This window comes from Lineus longissimus, chromosome 4 (assembly GCF_910592395.1).
Source record: "Lineus longissimus chromosome 4, tnLinLong1.2, whole genome shotgun sequence".
Taxonomy (NCBI): Eukaryota; Metazoa; Nemertea; class Pilidiophora; order Heteronemertea; family Lineidae; genus Lineus; species Lineus longissimus.
In genome coordinates this window covers 4,261,660-4,279,028 of record NC_088311.1, presented here as the reverse complement: position 1 = coordinate 4,279,028, position 17,369 = coordinate 4,261,660, and the positions used below count along the sequence as shown (strand labels likewise).

The following is a 17,369-nucleotide window of genomic DNA, read 5'->3' as shown; positions in this document are numbered from 1 at the left end:
CACAAAGAAAGTAAGACTGACACGTTTTATTAAGCCGAACGAATGTTATTCAGTTGATTAGTGATTCACACCAAGGTCGGAAATCGAGATCTGTTACGATGTTCTCTCTATTCCTACTACTAGCATGTTGCTCATGATAACCTGAGCAATGCCATGGGCGTCTGAAAAAAAGAGGGGGAAATTGCCAGTTGTAATATTTTTTTCTGTTAATACCAAAAAATGTGAATGCGTATAACGATTCACCTCTCGCCAAATAAGCATCCGTAACTGCTACGATGCAACTTGTATACATTGTACTATAATACTCCCGTTCATCTTTTTTTTGATAAAGTACAACCAAGTTTAGAAACCTGGACATTAAAGTCATTTGCGACTTTAGATGAGGAGAACCCTCGGCTAGGCTGGATAAGACATCATACCTATACGGTCTGTCTACCTAGCTGGAGTGTCTGTATCAAACAGGCCGAAGGTCAACAATCACAGAAAAAAGGCTTTTGACCTGGGGTTTCAGCCAAGAAAAATGCGCACCCGCAAAGATTTGTGTTGGCTGTTAATCCTATAAAGGTTTTTCAAAAGCTCAAAAGCCTTTATTTCTGAGAGCGAGAGACCTGGATAAATCTAAGACCGGGAACATCTAACTTGTCGAAACAATACTTACCTGTTGGCCACTGTCTGTAGTGGCTCTTAAAAACTGAAGAAAGAATTAAAAAGGTACAAGGTTAGTATGACATAGCTTTGAATCGCTTCCTTAAATAGGGGTGCTATATGGGGAGTAATACATTACCATCAGTAGCAAAGAAGGAACGAATTTAAACAAGTATCGCATAAAAAGTACCCAGTTCTTCTGATTCTTTCTCTCATGGAATGTTTTAATGACTCCGTATTTATTCCCTGGCTGAGTACGGGTAGGTTTACACACTGCACACGATTTGACGCAAAATTGCAACTTCATAACGCCTGTAGAGTCTTTGTTATGGCGAGCATGTACTTTATTTTCGAAATTGGTTGAAAAATAGAGAATGTAGCGACTAACATCCAACGACCTCCGGCATCACATGCTTTCAAGTTTTGTATTGTTAATTCGGACGCACCACTGTTGTATTATAGATGCAAAACGCGACTGCGCGGACGCCGATAGTCAAGTGTCGGGTAATGAATTCGGCGTAGGTTTCCATTTAGTGCGATTGCTAGGACACACGCGTCACAGATTTGTTATCTTATGGCTACCCTGCCCCAAAACCGATGATGTGGTACAGGAAAATGATTTTACGTACATTCACTGTGATGCCTGAAACTATTGCAGCGACTGTAAGCACTACTTTCAATACCCAGATCGTCCTTTTCGAAGAGGCCATAGCCGCCGTCGAGGAAAACGGCGAGTGCTTTTGGTTTGCAGTTACCAGAGTTTACAACGGCGTCTCTAACGGCAATGATGGCGGGCTCAACAATCTCGCTGAAAATTCGATTTAAAAAGACCTTATGGTCAATAAACTTCCGGGTGATTAAGACGCACGCTCAAAGTATTGCCGGTTGTTTCCATTTCTTAAAAAAATACAAGCTTGTGGTACACATACAGTCATGTATATATCTAACTAAAGCAAGATAAAAAACAATTGGGAAGGAAATTAGGAGATACTTAGTCTTCATGATAACTAGTAGGAAGATCATTCAGGGCTTTACTTGAAGGTAACTTTGATCAACGTATCCTTTTGAAATTTAAAAGAATACCTTCTTTGGTTAAACTTTTCATGTCATTTATGATGCGAGAAGAGTGAAAAACAACAACAAAGTTTGGCATGGAAATTGCTGACCCTATTCCTCAGATGAAAATATTCATCTCTCTTAACATCAATCAATTTTGAGATGATCTCTTACGTGCAACTTGGGTTCTTGAGGCTCCATGGGCTGATCGAGTTCTCGAGCCAGTCGTTGAGGAAATCAAAGAAGGGCTGAATCTTGTCCCAGCTTGCTTGAAGGCTGGCTTCAATGGCACCCAGGTTGCATCCATCTGCGCACGGGAAACAACGTTATGCATATTTAGATAATAATTTGAGCTCTCCGTTTCTGACTGTTCCCTCTATAGGAACGCTAAATCAGAGTGAAATGTTTCCTACCATCACCCCCCACCCTCCATCATTGAACACAAGTCAAGCTTGGACGGTTTTTAGTGTTTGTTGAAGAGTCACAAGTTATATGCAGGAGCAAAGTGGCTATTCTATCTCGTGCGTGGTGAATCGAAGTCTTTTCAAAATGTTACAACGAATATTAGCTATTGCTTAAGTCAAAGAAAGCGAGCGCCCAATCTCTGCCCCGACCAACCCCTGCGCATTGTCTCCCTTTATCAACGCGGTCATGAGGGGTCTGGGTAACTTATATCATAAGCCTACTCACGGTCGCATTTCTGGTTTCCGAATGCACCGATCTTCTCGAAAACGTCCATGCGTACTTCTACACCGCATGCCTCACCACTAAAGACCATATTATCCAGGGTCTTCCAAACTTCAGGATCTAAATTTAAAAAAAGGAAATTAGAATAACTACTGCTTCGGCCCTTCTCATTCGAGAAAATTCGCCTTTGTTCACATCTAAGAAAAATCTATCTTACTTGTCCAATTACCGATAGAACAATTTTATTTTAGCTTGAACGTCTCAGGCAGTCCTAATGATTGAATATCTGGGTATGCGTTTTCCTAATGATTGATTATTGCCTTATTGCCTACAGGCTCAACGCACACGGGAGAAAAGAAAGCGAAGGCGATCAAAGGTTTCAGCTGTAGAATTTTGTTTTCTTGCAACTCGCAGGCCCGTGAGATGTTTATTGTTGCTGTTCGTACGTGTCGCTACAAAATCAAAAAGTCAACAGAAGGGGTAACAGTCTTACCCACTCTTACATATAATATTCTGTTGGTACTGATATTGCTCACGATTGCACTACCATCCATTTGGTAGGTCCATGGCTTGGCGAATAACCGAATCTTTTTTCTTCTATAAAATTTCATAGGCAACTATTATATATATGAAATACCTTCAGGGCCACAGTCCGTTGACCCGGCGACAATAAACTTTAGAAGGATCACAGCAACAAGTGCGGACGTTAGCTGGAAACCGGTGACTGGCAACTTGGACTACTATGTTGTGGAGACGAGCCAAGAGGCAGCAATCACAGGTTCCATTGGGAGGAAGAAAGTAGTACGGACCTCGCGGGCGACTCTGAAAGGGCTGGTCCCCGGAATCGCGTATACAGTCACCATTACCACGAATGTTGGCTTCACAAAAAGCAAAACATGCAGAAAAATATTCTCGACGAAGTTGCCAAGTACATGTAAGTGTACGTGCAAATAGGTTTTCTCTCGGTCGTTTTATAGTAAACCCGTATGCTCATAGATATGCGTAATGTGCTAAATAAAGCTTGTTTAAAATTTGATTGAAATTCAACGTAATACGTATCCTCACGCTTTTAAAATCTGAATCCTCATTTCTACCTTTAATGCCACCAGAACCTACCTACATCTCAGAGATATTGAAAACCTCAACTACATGTACGGTAATCAACAGGCCAGCCTCAGTGCGTCATAACATCACAATTAAACCACGTGATAAGACAACCAAGCCACGAACCATTTCATCGTACACGATACCACCGACAGTAAAGTGGCCGAATATTGTAAATCGAACAGGTAAGCTGCATCACTTTATAGTGAGGCCGAGCAACGGTGACTCCGACTCGATGGGGACCAAATTGCTGCTGACTCCATGAAGAGTAATTAAGCTTCTTTTGAAATCGGATGCCTTGATCAACAGTTTTTAAAAATCTGTCCACGAACAAGCAATGATTTATTTGTCAATCTTGATTACATGTTTGTTTTACTGTTGCCCGGGCTCTTAATTTTTCCGCATCTTACCTTCCAGGAATAGTTCCAGCATCTTCGGAGCCACACTCGGGTTACAATATTATCATTTCTGTAACCGTTGTTGTGGTACTAATGGCAGTAGGTGTTTCTCTTGTCATCGGTTTAGTGTTAAGACAGAATGGCGCAGCCTGCTGGACAAGCAAAGGTAGGAGTTATCAGTAAATTAAAAGTCCGCACTATTGTTTTGAAATTAGAATAATGATCGAAGGGCGTCACGGTGCAAAGTAGTGTCATGTCCTACCCTCAAAAGACACCAACCACGGCAGCGGGTGAATTTTACTTATCAAAACTCAATGGGGCCTAAGGCAGTGTCAACTCGTATTTTTGTCCTTGCAGGAAACGCTGGTGAAGATTGCGGGGCCACAATGAGTAACCCAACGTATGAAAATTGTCAGCATGTTTCTTCAGTGATCTACGACGATTTACCCGGAACGATATAGCAACTACCATCAAATTTGCCAAGCAAGAATGGAAGTACATGTACATGTATTCGTCTGTGGACTTTCCGGGGCGGTTAGCCACTTGTTTGTCTATACCGACATCTTAACGTGGGTCAGTGTTGGAAACCTACCGTGTAACGTGAACATAATTATTACAGACAACTTTAGTGCTAAACAATAAAAAACATTTTAAAAGCATGTTCAACAATTGTTTTTTTTCGGTTGATATATAAGTGTTTGTTCCGTTTCTACATAGGTATGTTTAAGATAATCAGTTACACGATATCATCAACGATAGGAGAATGTGGACATCATGTTCATCTTGTTATTGATATTTTGACGCTGCAGGATTTTCAAAATTACAATGATTTTCTAGCCGCAACAAATATTTTAGGCCTTGATGTCACTCTGTGCCTGCCACAACATATATCATATCTGGTACTTGACTCGACCAATTGAGATTGTGGTGTCGCAATATGCAGTGCATTCTCCGCAAACAATAGTGGTATATCTACGATTGGTATTAGTGGCTTATAACGTACATATCCCACGATCCAAATCAGGCTGCCCCACCTTTCAGCTAGGGGTGGAACTAAACAGACATTGCGCTACAGTGGGATAATGATGAACTATTATAGCAACGAAGTATCTTTTAAGGTATGCGTGACGTCAGAGTGACGTCATTTTGTAAACAAAGGTATCCATCTATTCGCAAAACCAGCCCCTATAAATGTTTTAGATTTGCATTAGGTTTGTAGTAATCATATAGTTTCATGACTCTTCAATTATTCTGATTAATCTTTACGCAAGTTTTCGACAGTTTTAAAGTTGTCAATATTTGCGGCAACCCATTTTACTGGGGAACTATATCAGCTCATCCTCGTTTCTCGTGCTACTTTTTTAGCCACTGCCTCTGCCGCTACTAAAATAGCAGCACAGGCACGTGAAACTTAGAGACCCCCCCTCCCCCGTTCGGTTGCCCCCTTGACTGACAAACAAACCCCAACTACACCGACAGCAAATCTAAAAACGATATCATTTTACATTTGGGGGGGGGGGGATGGAGGTAGTCAGTCGAGGGGCCTGAGCTGAATTGAAGGGGTAGGGGGCAATTGAGCTATTATATAATTTCTCGCGCCTGTGCGCAGTAGTTTCGAGATCTCGCGGGATACAGAACGTGCGACATTCGATTTATCGGATGGTGTTGTAGTATTTCAGTTTTGCTCAATTCCATTGCTATTTACGGTTTGAAGTACCGGTAGGCTATGAAACGTAGACCATGTCATAGTTAGGACCGCATCAAATATCATGACCATGGAATTTGGTGGTAAGTATAGCCAGATGGTCGCCAAAGGTGTTGTTTTTTTGTCACCTATGTCCTAAATCGATCTGAGAAAAAAGCATGGCCGTCGCCCAGCCCCGGCCCAGGCCCAGCAGGGCACGTGCCAAGCTAGGCCTACCACCTGTATTGATAAATGAGATGCATCCCCATGCTGCTGCCGTAAATGTATGTAAATGCTCGATGCGTGGACATCTTCATCATTATTTGTCATCAATCATTGACATATCAGTATCACATTGATGTAATGGTAGGCCTTGTGCTAAGCCCGTGAACATGAGACCGAAATCTGGCAGGTCAGCACTCCCAGTTACGAATGACTGTATAAGGTCACTCAGGCCTCTCAATTACATGATTCCTACACCGTTACCGTACAGGATGTCCCCAAATTAGGTGGTTTTTTTCTTTTTTTTTTAAATATGACCCCCCTGAAGCGTTTTTTGACCCCTAACATAACCAAATCTCATCCAAATGGCCTCATTTTAAAGTTTTCCCCTAAAATTATGATTTTTCTGGTGTATGTGGTGATATCAGTCACTAACTTTGATTTATGACATCGCTGTTCAGGCAAATTGGCGTGATGAAATGTCTCCAAATTAAGCCAAAAAGCAAAAAAACATGTCCCCCAAAATAGGATAAAAAAATACAGGGTGTAGAGGTCTCCACGTAATTGAAAGGCCTGTCACTCTATCGTACAATGGCCCATTTGGATAGAATCATGGTGTTACAAAACTCAGTAGAAAAGTATTTTTGACTGCCCTCAGCGGATCCTTTTCTCAAGCTGGGGTTGGTTCGAACCCCCCTGATCCCCCCCCCCCCCGGCTACAGCCCTGACGTTAGACATTCCTAAAAATAGCACTGCGATAGACCGTATCTGCATAGTAGTAAGCTTAAACTCGTTGTGCAGGAATTCCCTACCTTGATTGGCGCAGATACTCGACTCAATGGCGGATTGGAGCGTAGAACATCGAGAGTATTCAAATGGGCTATCGTTGATTAGGCTCTGCTCATCCCGAGGCCAACCTTGTGTCTTCCTGTTTTGCCACCACATGTAGGTTCATTGGCAAGGATGTGGCCAATCAGGCGCCTCCCCTTTAACTATTGGCATTGTCTGAAGTTGTCTTAAGGCCTTCTAAAGCCTCGTGTTCGTTAAAATCATAGATCGAGTGTAGCCTGCATCGAGGCTGTATTTTGTCTAGGCTAAGTCATAGTTTTGACTATTAGTATTTGTCACTTTATGTGTTTGTTTTTCAGCATCATCCAATGGTAATGATGACAATCCTTCTTGTGAGAATGCAGGGCATTATGCACGAATCAAAGAGTTGGCTGCCTCCTATCGCAGGAGAAAGAGGAAAACCTATCCTAAAAAGAACTTAGCCATATGTGAAGGCTCCATCCAGGGACATCAATGGTGCTATAGATGGTCCATCAGTTCCCAGAAGAGAAAGAAAAGGGAAGAAAACCTCAACGACAGGTAGATTGTTTTTGGTTGACAAATGCCTTCACCTCGTCTGAGCCATCAATATTCAATTAGGCTTTATACATGGAAAAATATTGCTGCTAGACTAGGCTTACATTCGTGCAATTAACTGATAATTTCATGTTCTGGACAAATGGTTTATGCCTACAAATCCAACCCTATCACTGCTATACCTCTTTAAAATTTCTCACCAATCTTTAAAATCAAACCAGAAAAATTAGTCTTTTCCACCCTTTTTATGTAAGAAATTCCATGGAAGAAATTGCATCTTTTCTGGCGTAATCTGCATTTGGCCGTAATTTCAAAATTGCTTGTTTTTCCAGAGAAACTAAAGGACTTTCCTGAGGAATTGCAACCAAGTAATCATGAAGTAGAAATCGATGCACCTTTCGATTTTCAAGTGTTCCAGCAAGGTTTGTGATTTGTCTTTTTAAGGTCTTTTTATTCATCAGCTAGTTGGCTCTATTCCAAGACACAAATCAAGTTGTGTATTTTATAAGGAGTAAGTTTCCGATTTGACCTACCATACTTTTTACGGCTGCAGAGGTCAAACGACGTGAACTGATTCATCTAAATTTTGAATTTTGTGTTGATCACAAGTCAGGTTATAGTTTGCAAATGATTTATTCTTTTTTAAAGGTTAATTGGGCAACACTGGCTGCTGATTAAGGCAAATAATGGTATTTTCGAATCAACACTTAGGAACTTTTTTTTTCTTTCCCGGTAGTATTTATCAATGCACTTTTAATTTACAGTGAGAGCTGAACTTATGGAGCTTCTGAATGGGATTCGGGCTTCCAATAGTACTGAAGTGCCAAGCACTGAATCTGAATGGAAGAAAAGGCATTTTGTTGCGCATGCTGACCGGAAGCAAAGACAAGAGGAGAGTTGGGAGGAGGTGCAGGAGCCAGTATTGAGGTCAATACTTAGGAAAATGGGAAAACATACCCGGTAGTTCATCATGTGCAGTTTGTGTCTCATGTGCGTCGTCAGCTGTTATCAGGTATGACATATTTGTAGGAGATAAATTTGTTTTCAAAGTGTACATGTAACAGGCACTAAAAATAACTGAAGGAACACAGCTATTTAATCAAAACACAATTTGTTCTCTAGAATGTGATTCAGAGTCTGGAGCTGAAGATAGAAGCTGCAAGAACACCACGGTTTTCCCTTGTGCCATGGTCAACCCAGTTTGTTGACCAGGTTTTCCAGCCTTCTGCCCTATCTTCGCCCTATCTTCGGGAGTTTTTCAATTTAATTATATACACACGTTCATTCTTTTCAGATTCTTATAAAGTTCATTGGTTTAAATAACATGACATGATTTGAAAGAGAGAAATTAACACGACAGTATTAAAGGGGCTTTCTTCATATTAGCAGTTTGTGCAGTTACGATGCATGTCGAGTTCACTGCTATATCGATCAGTTTAAAAGTTTATCATTTTCATTTCAGATGCTTCAAAGAGTCGGGCTTCTCTACGAAAGTGTCTTGAAAAGGAGAGAAAGCAACTTCAGCATTGTGTTAGTCTGCTGTCATGTTTCTTTGACGAAGTCACGCAAGAGGACTATTTGTTGCCTTGGCATAATCCTGCAGGTTGGCATTCACTTCATATTCATTTACCCACAAACTTCACTTAGTACATGTAACACAAAGTCCAGGACACAAATAACTCCAAGTGGTAATGTCCTGCAGTCATTTTCGATTGTTCAGAGAAATTGATCCAGCTGTTGTTTATCAAGCAATTTGAGGTTTAAAGCCTGGGTCGGCATTTTGCTCTAGGCTTACTGGTACATTGGTCTTCAAGTGATGTAAAGTACATTCTACCTTGTACATTTAACACAATTTGGTGGCAATGTAGCATTGGTTGCAAGTAAAATGTTAAGTTGCGCCTCAATCTTATAGTCACATTTCTGACATATCCAGCATGTATTTTTACCAGAGTTTCGTATGTACATGTAGGAGGGATGGAGCAAAAAACTTTTAGCCTGTAGTCCTAATATTTGTTTCTTCAATTCAGGGAACAAGGGAGAAACATTTGCTTTGAAGAAGAAAATAGTTGATATACATGAACACGTGACCAGGTACATCGAGGAATTGCCTGTGCTCATTCAAGAGATGGTATCAACTGTTCTTTTCTTCAAGAAAAAAATCAACACCTTGGAAGACAGAATCAACACCGTGAACAATGAGGCCATCAAAAACCAAGGTAGTGGCCATGCAATTATTTTTACCAAACATTGTGGTGGTTGATGCATACATGTACTTGTCTTGCTGTGGCACTACCTCTGAATTAACCTGGGCTGTGGATGCAGATCAGGATCTGATTGCAACTTCGTTCTTTCCCAGCTCAGGTTCAGTTTACTAATACAAATGTACTACGCCTTGCTTTGAATTAATTCAAACCGAATGCCTTTCATTAATCTAACTGGACAGACATAAACTATTGGTTTGCAGATGTATGTGCATTACCTTTGTTGATGACTTCAGAATTTTAATCTCCAGCTCTCCTTCTATTTAAGAAAACCATGGATTGGTGATGTTGCTGCTGGAATCAAAGGAATTCTACACAGACCTTCTCCTAGAAGCAACAGATGTATTTGAATGTATAGACACTGACATAGAGATCGTGGTGGATTTTGAGGAAGGGGAGGTGCAACCTGGTGGTGAAGAATCAAATTCGGAGGAGGATGCGTCTAGCTCTGAGGAGGAGGAGGATTGTGATGACATTGGCATTGAGTACGTGTAATTAACCCTTTGAAGCCGGATTTATTTCAGAAATCCCGATATTTTTCGACTTGATTTGGTCTAAGTTTGTCTAAAAGGGTATAGTATCCCCAAATGTCACTCGAAGCTAACAAAGTATGCCACGAGATGCTAACGTTTTCGGAACTCTGTGGCATCTCTTAAGGCCCTTGCAGAGGTTCTCAAGAAGCATGTTTGTGAATAAGGTGACTTTTTCTGGTGAAAGTTCGAACTTCCAATGCAGTTTATTGGGATACTACGCCACAAATCAGGTGTTGTGACGACCCTAAAATGACGTCATATGGCAAAAAGTGTCAACTGAGGCAAAACTGTTCAGTGAGAGTTTTTTTTGCTCGTCTGGCGCTCAGGAATCTGCCAACTGTTCGACGATACAGCGATGTTCCGGCCCTCGGGACGAACTTAACCATGAGGGGGGGGGTACCTGCTGCTGGTTAATTTTTTTATCTGACCGCAGGGGGCTAGGCTGATGTCCTGCAACTCCCAAAACGACTTAGAATTATTGCCGGACCACTAGGGACCTTGGAAAATGCCTTTTGTGTAATCTGATATATTGTGAATCCACCAATTATGTATAAGCAGATTTGTATTACTGGCTGAATGTGAATTTCAGCAGCAATAAAATGATTCTTGCATCAAAATACATGCAGTTGTTTTCATTGTTGCTCACCTTGGGTGAACACAGCTGATACTATCAGGCTGCCTACATGTATAAAGAAACATCAATTTTTGCCGGAAATGAGCAGACAGGTGTCAAAGATGTGTATGGTCAAGTAGCATCTGCCTCATCTTGACTGAGAAAGGTTGTGTATTCAAGTTGCCCTTGTCCTTGTGCCATCCCCTGAAGGCCACGCTTTGAAGTGTCTGACCATTGTATTGTCCTGCATGTACATGTATACATGAAGCGGGCTGTTGGATTACTGAGAAAAATCAAACTACTCTGAATGACATCTTCCGTACTTCAGTATGCGGTAGGTGTATTCTGGTTGGATGTGACATTGTCTCAAGTAAACCATCATTCTGAATTACATACCATATGCAGCTGCAGTATTTTGGTAAGAAGTGACATTATATCGTACATGTAGGTAAACCCAACTCTTCTGAATGATATCATCAGAGTCATTATTTCCATACGATCAGGCGTATTCAGGTTGGATGTGACATTGTGTCGAAGGTAAACCGACCATTCTGGATGACGTCTTCAGAGACGGTATTTCCATACGATCAGGCGTATTCAGGTTGGATGTGACATTGTGTCGAAAGTAAACCGACCATGATTCTGGATAATGTCTTCAGAGACGGTATTTCCATACGATCAGGCGTATTCAGGTTGGATGTGACATTGTGTCGAAAGTAAACCGACCATGATTCTGGATAATGTCTTCAGAGACGGTATTTCCATACGATCAGGCGTATTCAGGTGGGATGTGACATTTTTTTAAGCATTTTCAATGACATCTTGTGTATATTCTGGGTGGGTGTCCTTAAGTAACCCAAACATTCTGAATGATGTCTTCAAAGGCAGTATTTCCGTAGGTGGCAGGTGTATTCTTGTTGGACGCGACGTTGTCTAAAGTAAAGTGTTACCTTGCTGTTAGGACACTCCAATATCGTCCGCAATTGAAAGGCGTCCTGGTTGTGGAATTCCACCCAAACCAATTCAGCACCGGTGTCCTTATTAGAGAGGTATCCACCGAGGGAGGCTCTAAGTCCAATGTACATGTAAAGTATGCTGTAATTTGCAATCCTAGCACATGTAGCCAGACTTCTCTATTGATGCCAATTCAAGAGAAACTCAGTATCAAGTGCCGGTCTGGATATTGTCTCAAGGTATGCATTCAGGGACCATCTCACAGGTACATGTTTTTTGAAGCAAAAATGACTCAAGTCACTTAGTCTTGGGTGTGACCACACTCAAAAAGACTAAATGACTTACCCGTAGTCTTTTAGGCTTCAAAATACTTTTGAGATGGTCCCTTATAATACATGTAGTCAAGTCGCTGTGAGGTAGCAAAGATAAAGGCAAGACTATATGTATCTAATAATATGAAAAACGCCACGTTTATTAAATGATACATGTATACAACAGCCACAGATTGTCTGAAAAAACAATAATTCCACAGTACATGTACATGTAACTTACATTTACTTTTAATGAGACCTTTGAAAGATATGATAAGTTTACATTGTTACTATATTTGTGCCAATTCAATATTATCCATTATGTAATCTTTCATCAAAAGTGATCATGTGAGTTTATGTCAGAATGAATAATGCGTGGAGGTGAAGAAGGAATACCGAAATACGTGAATTCCACTGAACAAAAAAACACAGGTGGGAGGATTTGCACAAATTCACATAAATTTTTTCAACAATCGAAGGGCTAAGACATGAGGTGCATCACTTCTTGTGCGTTTCTGAACCTAAAATAGAGGAAATTAAAAGAACCACTATTATGCAGATATTAGAATCACACGACATCATATCATTTTCTTCCAAGGGTACACTACCAAAATATATGGAATTAAGGTGAAGAAAACAAGCAAATCTCAATTACACTGCATTCATGCTGCAACCTCATACTAGTTTGAGATGCCTTTGAACCAAAGACTTCCACTGCTTTGAAGAGTTCCCAACAATTTTCTCACCAGCGAAGTGTTTTTATTGAATAGAAACCGTTCTGTAATTGCAGTACAAAAGCCTTTTGAATGGACAGGTGAGTTTTATGACATCTTTTAATGTATCATCTGAAGGAATTTCAATAAATTGATTGTCAATCCTTCCTTTTGACTCCACAATTCTGATAAACGATAATTATGTGATAAGCTACAGTTGTTCGAATTGGGCACGCTCTCTAAGAAACTGCTGCATCAGCCTGACTCACAACCACTACAACATCAACTGCATAGAGCACACAGCCATAATCCTTTCAATCATGATTTACCTAATTTTTCTTTGTAAGAAGAGATGAGAGGAGAAGTTACGTCTTCCGCTTTCACCCATGAGTTGTGGGACGCATCATATCCTTGCCACTTTATGTAATACGTGTTGTTTTTGGGGTCGTAGTTGTCTATTCTCTCAGCTGCGCAATAAGTCTCCTGCAAAATAAGTCAATTACATTTCATTTTGATGGCCATGCGACCAAATTGTCCCCCCCCCCCCCGATTGGATATGAGGATACAGGGGTCAGTTCCTTATTAAACCTTTCAACAACTGAACATTTGGCTAAATGTTTCTTTGTAATCTCATTGCATCATGCACTCCGAGGAGTCCATTATTTCAATGGAAATATCACATAACTGTTTGTTTTTGCACCGCAAATTAAATTTCTAAATCAGCTTATGGTTGCAAATTTCTAAATCAGCTTATGGTTGCAAATTTCTATCAAAAATCCTATCCTCCTGATGATGTGATGCAATGATGCCATGAAGACAAGTGCTACATTTTCTATATATCTTATGACCACTGTTATTTCCAACACGGCAACTTGAATCTAATAAAAATTTCTTACCCTTCGCCTTGCTTGCTTTTCCCTTGCTGGGCTTTTCTTTTCTGAAAAAAGTGGTACGTGTTTCCATTGATAGTGCTTCTTACATGTACATGTACAATAAGAAAACCGCACGAGTGTCTGATCCGAGTATCCAGATTGCACGAGATGATTTTCTACGGCTTGAAAAGCTCTCACCCTGCGTAGAAAATCATCGAGTGCAATCTGGATACTCGGATCAGACACTCGTGCAGTTTTCTATTTATCATATACGTCTGCCAGATCACTGCACTTAGGGTATATGATAAAAGTGCTTAACGACAGACAAAGTCAAAGCCAACAATGCTGGACAAGATGAAATCGTAAGGATATAAGCTCACCCATGTGAGCCAAGAATAGAAAATGCCACAACATTACCATGACAAAAAAGGGAACTATTGACTTTTACACTAGAATTAGAAATTACAATTAGAAAATTAGACAACCAAACCATTGGGTACATGCGTACTGGTTATCAAATTGGATATTGGTGGTGCAATAATAACACACACTCAGGTTTGGTAAGAAAGAATTTGAAAATACACTATCATTTCTCGAGGCCAAGGCAAAAATTAGAGAGTACAGTCGTGCTCGAAAGTTTACATACAATTCAAAGGATGATATAACCTTGTCTCTTTCTCTGCAACTACAGAACGCGGGAATAGTATATAGTTTACAGGAAGTCTATCATCACATCTCGTCATCAACTAAAAAACATACTTCTGTTTCATTAATTTCATTGTTTTTATGAGCTCTATTTGAGAACAATGCATATTTCAGAGTGTCATAAGTTTACATACACCTACCTTATCTACTAGTTGTTTGGCCTTGAGGTGGGCAAATATGTTATGCAATGGCTTTTATCTTGTCTCCACTACCTGTTGACCATCATGATTATGTCATAGCTCAGGTGGCGCCACTGTAGCAGTATTAAAGGGACTGGGTTTCTGCTCAGGTCATTTGCCAGCTTAGAGCCATCATGGGGAAGTCAAAGGAGTACTCTCAAGATCTGATAGAGTCGCCTGTCCACTTGAACCAGTCTGGTACGTCACTAAGAGCCATTTTCAAGCAGCTTGATATGCCACGGGCGTCAGTTCAGACAATAAAGCGGAAGTACAGGGACCCAGGGACAACAGCAGCCTTACCAAGGTCAGTAAGAAAGCGCAAGCTGACAGCCAAAGATGAGCCCACATTGGTTAGAAAGGTGCACATTAACCCTGAGACGACCAAGAAACACCTCTGCCAGGAATTAGAAGCTACAGAGACAAATGTGTCACTGTCCACTGTCCAGAAGGTCTTGCATCGTAGTGGACTACGAGGCTGCAGGGCAAGAAAGAAGCCTTTACTTCAAAAACGCCACCGGGAAGCAAGGCTGAGTTTGCGAGAGAACATGTGGGCAAATACAGAGCCTTCTGGAGGAGTGTTCTTTGGTCTGATGAGACTAAAAGCGAAGTCTTCGGCCACAACTACCAGCAGTACGTTTGGCAAAACGGGGGGGGGGGGGGGGGGGGGGGTAATCCAAAGAACACCGTACCGACTGTGAAGCACGGAGGTGGCAGCATTATGCTATGGGGATGTTTTGCTGCGGAACCTTGACAAACATGCCACAGGTTTTCCCATAAAGTCATGATGACAGATTGGACATGACAAGTAAAGTCTGAACAATCTCAAGGTCTAAAAAGAATTCGGTGATGGAAACTTGGTCACACACATACCTTAGCTTTGACTGACTTCCTATTGTTCACAGGTTGAGAAGTTGCCTCAGGCCTACTTGCTGGTGCAGCCTGTAAAAGAGAAGGCAAACACATCTGGGTCAGACGGTCTAGCAAAGAGGTCACATGCCACAATCTGAAGATTATTGTCAGTCACTTTTAGTGGCAGTGTATCTGCTTCTCAATCTTTTGGGTATTATTTGTACCTCTGCATACAACCAACTGGCAATGAAATCGGAAAAAAAAGATTTCAAAGATGGCTGCTATGCAGCCAGAATTTTCGCAAAGATGAAGAAGTTAAAATTTAGAATGGCAATTCCCAATGATGCTAACATTGCACGATAATATATCGCCAGGTCTGCTTTGTATCCCCATTTTACTATTTCTGTCATGCAGACATGGCGCTAATTTAATTACCCTTTAAAAAGTGGCAGTACTGTACTGTCATCATAATCATTGTGGGTCCACTTTTAATAACCATTCCTGGTCCTCAGTGGTTCAGTTACAATAACAGCGTGCGTTAGGAAGTCACTCATAATTCATTAACTAAATTAATGTACCGGTAGGCCTGGCCTGGTGGGCTGCTAAGCTTCTGTAAATGCAGTGCTAGATACCATGGCTATCTACATTTGTACCATACCATCATCTTCTCACGATGTGGCAGTACAATAGACAGTTTCGAGAAAGACCCTGACCAAACTCCTCGCATGCGTGGAGAGTGTCCAGAACAATACGAGAAGGATTAAAACTTTATTCTCTCCATTGTTTGGTTGCAGAGAGAGGGAAACGGGAAAGAGTCACAGTTGCATCCTTTTTTTTCACAATCCAAATGCCAATTTTGTTTGCACATGTACCAAGTTTGAAGGGAACCTTTTCAGAGTAAGCCTATGACTGTAGTGTAAATAAGTGTAATGTATTTGCTGTAGTAAAAGTCCAGATTTCCAAGATTACGTAACAACTTGGACAAAACTATAGCCTCGCTATACGATACTCGCATTTCATGATTTTGGCATCGACATTATTCAATTGTGATTGTCGTCACACTGTGGGCTTATAATAAACCGTGAGATGCACTTAATGATTACCTACCCATATCGCGATATCACAAGTTTGTATCTCACAGTTTATGTGATTTATAATAGCCCACACTGTCACTGCGTCTGCATGGCCATGGCCATGATGGCCCGTGAGTGTGAGCGTCAGTGAGTGTGCTCACCTAACATAACATTAACAATAATCCCAATACTAAGTAATAGGCCTACCCATCTCCTATAGGTGAAACAAGCAAACAAATCAAGATTCCGCTTATTAATGTCAAGGGTCCATAAATAACTTTATACCTCTGTCAGTCTGCACAGCAGCTGCCTGCTGTTCATGCATTTCATTTCAGTTACATTCGATGCATGTGCATAGGCCTATGTTATTGACATTGTATGCAGTCTGTACCGAAAGGGGCTGGCTGGTTTGGTTGGCCAAACGCCGCCAATGTCGATTATGTAAAGAAAACTTCACAATAATATTGATACCTGCTAAATCTTCATTAACCATGCTATTACCTGTATCATTATTGTTACTGGTAGAATCCATTTCGTCCCGATGGTAAGCGATATATTACGACAAATGAATTGAGGTCCGACTCTTAAGAAATTCTGCTAACCGGGCATTTCGCAATCTTGCGACTGGAGGCGCTGATTTCGTCACTTTCGCAATGCATTCGAAGAACCTCTGTTGGCGTCGTGATTACGTTCGGTTGACTAATCACCCAGCGGAATAGGAAAAAGTAGGCCTATCATCCTGAGCTTGGGGGCATTTCCAATCAAACGTGAGGCGGAGAGAGTAAAAAAATCAATGTGCAGCCAAAGGCGTGGTGGTGGTTGGGGTCCGTGGGCGGGCACGTTTATGGGTGGGGATCAGGGGAGGGTACTCTTCCACTATTTTCCTTGTGCTTGCAAGCTGACTCGGGCTGATATCTTCAGAGGACTACAATAACGATTACACTGGACCGGTGTAGAAGTTTAAAATGTCCTAGGATAGAATGTCCGGGAATCAAAGGATTCTATTATGTACTTCAATCTCTGAGCTATTGCATTGTTAGTCATGGTCTCGATAGACCAGATAATAGGACCATAAAAATATTATTATTATAGCAGAATACAATAGGGCCGGACACTTTTTCCAGGGGACATTTTCTACTTTTACA

At 41.1% G+C, this 17,369-nt stretch overlaps 2 protein-coding genes and 3 long non-coding RNA genes across 7 annotated transcripts; 3 read left to right on the top strand and 2 right to left on the bottom strand.

The window, feature by feature from the left end:
- Window positions 1-24: 24 nt before the first annotated feature.
- On the bottom strand, window positions 25-2,504 carry LOC135487036 (uncharacterized). Its single transcript, XM_064770319.1, has 5 exons — window positions 2,392-2,504; window positions 1,876-2,008; window positions 1,275-1,453; window positions 659-691; window positions 25-161 (listed from the first exon to the last, which is right to left on the bottom strand). The coding sequence occupies exons 1-5, from the start codon at window positions 2,477-2,479 to the stop codon at window positions 94-96; spliced, it is 501 nt and encodes a 166-aa protein (XP_064626389.1). The 5' UTR covers window positions 2,480-2,504; the 3' UTR covers window positions 25-93.
- Window positions 2,505-3,517: 1,013 nt separating this feature from the next.
- LOC135485921 (uncharacterized) lies at window positions 3,518-4,351 on the top strand. The gene is made up of 3 exons (XR_010446656.1): window positions 3,518-3,677; window positions 3,910-4,056; window positions 4,248-4,351. It is a non-coding gene; the product is annotated as an uncharacterized LOC135485921 (long non-coding RNA).
- Window positions 4,352-5,463: 1,112 nt separating this feature from the next.
- On the top strand, window positions 5,464-8,708 carry LOC135486719 (uncharacterized). Its single transcript, XR_010446743.1, has 5 exons — window positions 5,464-5,678; window positions 6,945-7,164; window positions 7,494-7,583; window positions 7,926-8,173; window positions 8,624-8,708. It is a non-coding gene; the product is annotated as an uncharacterized LOC135486719 (long non-coding RNA).
- Window positions 8,709-8,721: 13 nt separating this feature from the next.
- On the top strand, window positions 8,722-10,149 carry LOC135486718 (uncharacterized). The gene is made up of 3 exons (XM_064769779.1): window positions 8,722-8,764; window positions 9,189-9,377; window positions 9,691-10,149. The coding sequence occupies exons 2-3, from the start codon at window positions 9,287-9,289 to the stop codon at window positions 9,915-9,917; spliced, it is 318 nt and encodes a 105-aa protein (XP_064625849.1). The 5' UTR covers window positions 8,722-8,764; window positions 9,189-9,286; the 3' UTR covers window positions 9,918-10,149.
- Window positions 10,150-11,947: 1,798 nt separating this feature from the next.
- Window positions 11,948-17,355, bottom strand: LOC135487290 (uncharacterized). Of its 3 annotated transcripts, none has more exons than XR_010446804.1 (5): window positions 16,726-17,355; window positions 15,173-15,241; window positions 13,443-14,376; window positions 12,876-13,029; window positions 11,948-12,354 (listed from the first exon to the last, which is right to left on the bottom strand). It is a non-coding gene; the product is annotated as an uncharacterized LOC135487290 (long non-coding RNA). The 3 variants fall into 3 exon arrangements; XR_010446806.1 differs by lacking the exon at window positions 16,726-17,355 and adding an exon at window positions 15,587-15,717; XR_010446805.1 differs by having other exon boundaries at window positions 11,957-12,354; window positions 13,443-13,483.
- Window positions 17,356-17,369: the final 14 nt, after the last annotated feature.